General features: G+C 53.2%; 1 protein-coding gene across 1 annotated transcript; it reads left to right on the top strand.

The window, feature by feature from the left end:
• Positions 1-2,679: 2,679 nt before the first annotated feature.
• ID1 (inhibitor of DNA binding 1, HLH protein) lies at positions 2,680-3,861 on the top strand. Its single transcript, XM_036245297.1, has 2 exons — positions 2,680-3,172; positions 3,405-3,861. Exons 1-2 carry the CDS (start codon positions 2,750-2,752, stop codon positions 3,444-3,446), a joined length of 465 nt encoding a protein of 154 aa, XP_036101190.1. The 5' UTR covers positions 2,680-2,749; the 3' UTR covers positions 3,447-3,861.
• Positions 3,862-6,526: the final 2,665 nt, after the last annotated feature.

The raw sequence follows: 6,526 nt of genomic DNA, 5'->3' as shown, positions 1-6,526 counted from the left end.
ATCCTTGAGCAGACGTGGGGGTTTTTTTGTTTGTTTAGTTTTTTTGTTTTTTTTTTAATCCTCAACCGAGGACTTTTTCCATTTTTTTGTTCAGATAGAGCGGGAGGGAGAGAGAGGAAGAGAGAGAGAGAAACATCGATGTGAAGGGACACATCGAGTGGCTGCCACCCCACGACCAACCAGGGCCGGGGACAAACCGCAACCGAGGTACGTGCCCTTAGCGGGAACCGAACCCGGGTCTCTCTGTACCGCAGGCCGATGCTCCAACCGCTGAGCCAAACCGGCCAGGGCTGTTTAGTTTTTTTTTAAGGATTCTCTCATTCTTCTTTTTATTTATTTTTAATAGTTTATTGATTTTTAGAGAGAAAGGAAGGGAGAGGGGGAGAGAGAGAAACATCGATCATGGATGTAAGGGTGCAACATTGACTGGTTGCCTCCTTCATGCCCCTTACTGGGGTTAGAGCCTGAAACCTGGGCATGTGCCCTTGACCTGGAATCTAACGGGCAACCTCCTGGTGCACTAGAGGACACCCAACCAACTGAGCCACACCAGCCATGGCTGAACAGACATCTTTGTGTAGGTGTCTCTGGAATTGATTCCAGCAAGAATTGTTAGGTCAATTAATAAGCACTCAATAGTCAATTAACATTGTAATTTGCTCTGGTTGATCATTGTCTTTCCAAATTCATTAGCAATTTTTCTGCACAGCAAAATGTTTTCTCCAATCATTAGAGGATTGCTAGACAAGCCTGGGGAATTTGGAGAGCTTACCGGGTGTTATAAGGGGATGGGGAGTCTAGCTAATTAATTGATGATGTCCCTCTCCTTTGAAGCTGTTCTTCCTGATCAGTTTTCCTGGTTTCCTCATGTGGAGGCAGGGGGTCATTTATTGATCCCTTCTCCAAACGTCTGTAGAAAAAGGAAACCTACCGATACCCAGTGAATTAATTGCTGGGGGTGTGGAGTGGAATTAATATCACCCTCTCCCACATGAGTGCAGAATTTTAGCACTGCTAACGCTGTGTGATCTTCGGTAGCTATTCTAGCCTCCATTTCTCCGGCTCTGGTCTATCCAGGGCTCTGGAGGCAGACTGTCTGCCCTGGCAGGAAGGGAAGGCATTACAATGAAGTGTCCTTGTTATTAATAATGCAACCATTACAACAGTTGTAGCTCCTGGGAGGCTTTTTGAGCCTCAGTCTTCTTCTTTGTATAAAGAAACCAAACAGCTCCTCTCTTTAGAGTGGTGGCAAGGATTACAGAAGATAAAGGCAAACTCTTCACACAATGCGTGACTAGCAAGAAGTAAGAACGCAATAAATCGTCACCTGTGTGATTATCATCGAAATACCGGGCAGATATTATGGCTCAGAGGGCCTGAGACGCAACTAAATTCACCCGGCAAGCAGAGTTGGAATCGGAACTCGGGTCCCTTTCCCCAGGCAGTAAGGGGGGCTGGAGATGGGGAGGAGGCAGTGAAGAAACCTCCCAAGCGGCTCAAGCTGTGGGCCTGGTGGGGAGATTCCAGGTGTGGGGCGGGGAGGTAAGGTGACCCTTGCCCGGCGACCGCGCCTGTGAGGAGCACATTCCCAGGCCTCCTGCAGGAGGTCCGCAGGTGACTGGCGGGGCTGAGTATAGCTCGCTCGGAGCTGGGTTTGCCGTCTCCATGGCGACCGCCCGCGCGGCGCCAGCCTGACAGCCCGTCCAGGTTTTATGAATGGGTGACGTCACGGGCCTGGCGTCTAACGGTCTGAGCCTCTTGTTCAGACGCTGACACAGACCAGCCCGGGAAGCCCGGCGGGGGGATGGGGAGAAAGGGAGGGGGGACTGGAGCTCCGCAGCTGCCGCGCCGTGGGAGACCCTGATTCGAAATCTTTAGGGGGGAAAAAATGCCAAAAAAGGGAAAAACATTTTAAAATCACTAGTTAATGCAGATTTAGGGAATTTTTGCAGGGGGGTGCAAATTCAGGGTAGAATTAGGAGATGCGTTCCCACTCTGGAAGCCTTCTATCTGGTCCTGGTCCCAAGGCCCAGCCCCTAGTCTTAGAGGAAGACTTTCCCAAATTAATTGCTCGCACCCCGAGGGGCCTGGGTAAGTCCTCCTGATTCCAGAAACATTAACAACATTCTCTGGGAATTGGGTAAGAGAGACCAGCCCGGTGCAGAGTGTTAAAGGAGGGCCGGCTTTAAATTTCAGACCAAATGTTCGCGAGATCAGAGTCCCAGCGGTAATCTTCCAATAAGATCCAAAAGCCTGAGCTCTCTGGGCGACCGAAAGCCAGTCAATTCTTCATCCAGGCCTCAGTTTCTCTCATCTGTAAAATGGGGCTGGAGAAGTGAGAAAATGAACCCAAGAAAACTGGTTCTTGAAGTCTTTTTGTTATCAGCAATATCGGCTTAGCCTCCTTGCCTCCTTCTCGAGGAGGCTAAGGCAGCCCTCGCCTCCACTCGCCACCCTGCCCTGTGCCTTCACACTCTCTGTTCTTGAGACTCGGGTCCCCCTTCCACGCCCTCCAGGGTACGCTAGTAGAGCAGGAGGCGGGGCCCAGAGGCTCTCGAGGCCACGCCTTCAGACCTCCCATTGGCTGCTTTTGAACGTCTGAGCCCGCCCCTCGGGGAGGGGACGTGTAGTCTTTATAATGATCCGACTGTGGGATTTGGATCGCGCATTCTACAACCGTCTTTTTAGCTCTTAAGCCTCCTTTTGCACGCCCAGCTCTCGCCTCCTCTCTTACCCCGACGCTAGAATCATGAAGGTCGCCAGTGGCAACGCCGCGGCCGCCGCGGGCCCCAGCTGCACACTGAAGGCCGGCAAGACTGCAGGCGGCGCCGGCGAGGTGGTGCGCTGCCTGTCCGAGCAGAGCGTGGCCATCTCGCGCTGCGCCGGCGGCCCCGGGGCACGACTGCCCGCCCTGCTCGACGAGCAGCAGGTCAACGTGCTCCTCTACGACATGAACGGCTGCTACTCGCGCCTCAAGGAGCTGGTGCCCACCCTGCCCCAGAACCGCAAGGTGAGCAGGGTGGAGATCCTCCAGCACGTCATCGACTACATCTGGGACCTGGAGTTAGAGCTGAACTCGGAATCTCAAGTCGGGACCCCCGGAGGCAGGGGGCTCCCCGCTCGGGCTCCGCTCAGCACCCTCAACGGCGAGATCAGCGCCCTGGCAGCCGAGGTGAGGTCCGAATTGGAGCACGAGATCAGTTTCCTTCTACAGATGGGGAAACTGAGGCCCAGAGAAGGAGGGGGGAATTGGCCCTAGTCTACCCTATCCTTTCGGGTCCCTGGCTATGTAAGGGTTCCCAAGGACATCGGAAGAAGCGCTCTTTCTCCTAGGGAAGGGGGGTGGCTTGCAGCCTTGTCCACTCCGACCCGCCCGTCTCACCTCTTCTCTTTTCGTTTCACAGGCGGCATGTGTTCCAGCGGACGATCGCATCTTGTGTCGCTGAAGCGCCGTTCTCCAGGACCCGCAGACCCCAGCCCTCCAGGGGGCGAGAGGCATAGTGCTCTCTGGTCCTCCCAAGCCCCTCTCCGCGGATGGGGAGAAACAAGACTGAGATCAGCAGCCTTTGGGCTCATGCTGGATCCAGCCCAGGGCCGGGGGACTGACAGGACAGGCCGACCTTTCCTCCACACCTATCAGCCACCAGAGACTTGGGGGAGTTTCCCCCCCGTGTGTTTCTATTTTTTGAAAAGCAGACATTTTAAAAAATGGTCACGTTTGGTGCTTCTCAGATTTCTGAGGAAATTAATTGCTTTGTATTGTATATTACAATGATCACCGACTGAGAATATTGTTTTACAATAGTTCTGTGGGTTTTTTTCTGTTGTTGTTATTAAACAAATACTTTAGATGATGGTAAAGTTGCAGTGTTCTTGGATTGAGGGGAGGGCTCTGGGTTGAAGGGGGGGGGGTAACCCCTGACCCTTTTTGCAGCTGGTGCTGGGAGGTGGGGGACTAGAAGGCCACATCTGGACTGTCAGTTTTACCGACTTGAACTGAGTGTTTCCGGTGTCTTTTTAAAGTATTTTCCCCCATCCCTGGCCATTTTCCTGTTCCCTATTGTCATAAAGTTAAATCCTCTAGGGTTTCTCAAAGTGGTCATTGAGCCATCTGGGTCACCTGGGGAGGTTGTTAAAAATGCAGATCAACCTGCCAAGGCCCCCTCTGGGCTGAGTATTCAAGCCATTTAAGATGGAGAATTAGGTCACTGGATCCACCTGCACATTTGCCAAGATGGAGGAAGTGAGATCCAAAGGAAAGGGATTTACCTAGAGCCTCAGCATGTCTGAGGCAGGACTTCCATTGCCCCTTTCCCCAGTAGGAGGTGCCTCCCCCAATGGGCTGCCTAACCCTGGGTCCCAGCAGGCTTCCCTGGGGCTCTAGGCTTGTCCAAGTGGGTGAGCAAGTTGGCAGAGCCAGCCTGAGCACAGCTGCAGCGCCACCTGCTCTGGGTCCGGAGTCAGCCCCCTCACTCTGGCCTGGCTATGCCAGCAGTTCATAGGAACCTCCTCTCTCCCTCAGGGCTCCTGTGTGGGCTCTGGGGAGTGGGTGAGTCAGTCCCCAGTTCCTGAGCAGGAAAAAGGTGTCACTGGCAAGGGCCTATCTGCCTGGACACGTGTGTGAGTTTGTACTCCTGGGGGAGTGAATATGAGTGTCTGGGCCTGTGTATATGACATGAGTGAACTGGTAGTGCCCCCTTGGGGCTGGGTCCCCTGTTGGTGTACAGGCCTGGGGGTGTATGTAGAAGGGCAAATGTGAACACATGTGTTCTGCAGATAAGTGCAATCTCCAGCTGTTTGGGCTTGTGTGTTCTGCCTAAATGCATTGTGGGCATCTCTGCATGGGTCTAGCTTGACTGATGAGTTTGTATGTCTGGGGGCTGCAGAACCATACTGGGTTCCTAAGTGTGTAATTGTTCTGTAGATTGGCTGGCATTTCTGGGTCTCTGCTGGTCTAGGGTGGAGGTGAGGGCTGCTATATTCAGGCAAATCCTTCCTGAAAACTTCAAGTACCAGCTTTCCTGGGAATTGTTAGGCCCTGGGGACACCAACGCCACGTACACTACCGGATCAGCTCCCATGTATCACACAGGGAGAAATGGAGTCCCCAAAAGGGCAAAGCATTTGTCCCAGAGAAGGTAAAGACTTAATACTTTTTATCAATAAATAAAATAAATAGCACCTAGCACCATGAGTCTGCCTGTTTGCTCAACCCTTTACATAGACTCTATCCTCTAAGTCATAGAGGATTTCATGTGGGAGGCTAAAAGCGGATTCTGATCCCAGGTTTACAACAGAAATAGAGCTTCTGAGGGGATAAACAACAAAAATAAATAAAAGATTATCTATTGAGCACTAACATAAAGGCGGGTACTACCCCTTGTCTAATCGCCATGTTGTACACCTGAAACTAATATATATCAACTGTAATTGAAAAATCAGAAAAGCCAGGCACTACCCCTTCCCAAGCACATTATGAACTTTATCAAAGAACACAATTGGAGGTAAGTCCTTTGCTAGCTCCATCAACTCCCCACCCCGCTGCTGTTTTATAGCATTAACTTCGCAGAATTGTAGAGAAAAATGAAGTTGAGCGCTTAGCCCGTGGTGTTTGCTAGTTATAAATTATTATTAATTGTCGCCTGTGTGTCCTTGGAGTGTCCTCAGAGGCACACGTGTGCACCCCCTCCCTCCTGTGTGGGCCCTCGCCTGCAAGCCCACCCACGGGGGTGGGGGCGTGTCCCCCGCGTGCACTCCTACATGGCAGGGCCTTTTTCCAGGGGAGGACGGGGCTGTGGCGGGGGCCCGCCCTCCCCACGCCCCCACCGTTCAGGCACACTCTGGCTTCCACGTTTCCCTCTTTTCCCCTTTGGCCCGGGCCCAGCCCATCTGGAGGCCGGCTCGGCGGCGGCCTGGGAGCGTTTCCATCAGCTGGGTCCGAGGAATGCGGAGCTATTTAACCTGAGCATCCCCAGGTGTACGGAGGCGCCTGGCTGTCTGGGGCCCGCCGCCTTTGGCACGGCCGCGCTAGACAAACAGCGCGCCGCCCCCGCCCTGCCCCTCCGCCCGCAGCTGCAGCCGGGCCTGGGAACGGGCGGGCGCCGGCGGCTTGCAAAAGAGGCTCCCGGCCTCGCAGGGGGAGGGAAAGAGGGGGACAGAGGCCGCCGGGCTCTGTGTGTGTGGGTGTGTGTGGAGTGTGTGTATGTGTGTGTGTGTGCGTGCGTGTGTAAGAGAGAAAGACAGAGGAGAGTGTGTGCATGTGTGTAGTAGGCAAAACCCTACTCCTTTCAGCCTCTGCTTGGGAAATCATTAACTCCTTAACCCCTACTGATGGGGCAAGGCAAAAGCCCAGAGCTAGCCCTCAAAGAAACACCAGGACAACGTTTCTTGAACTTTGGACCCTGCCTCTCCAGGGCTGTGGGCCCAACACCTGAGTTTTTTTAATTTAACAAACACAGAGTGCTTGTCATGTACCAGGTACTTAGCTCTTTTTAGAAACTGATTTAATCCTCATGACTTGTAGGGG

Source organism: Molossus molossus, unplaced genomic scaffold (assembly GCF_014108415.1).
Source record: "Molossus molossus isolate mMolMol1 unplaced genomic scaffold, mMolMol1.p scaffold_m16_p_6, whole genome shotgun sequence".
NCBI lineage: Eukaryota > Metazoa > Chordata > Mammalia > Chiroptera > Molossidae > Molossus > Molossus molossus.
This window is presented reverse-complemented; position numbering and strand designations above follow the sequence as displayed.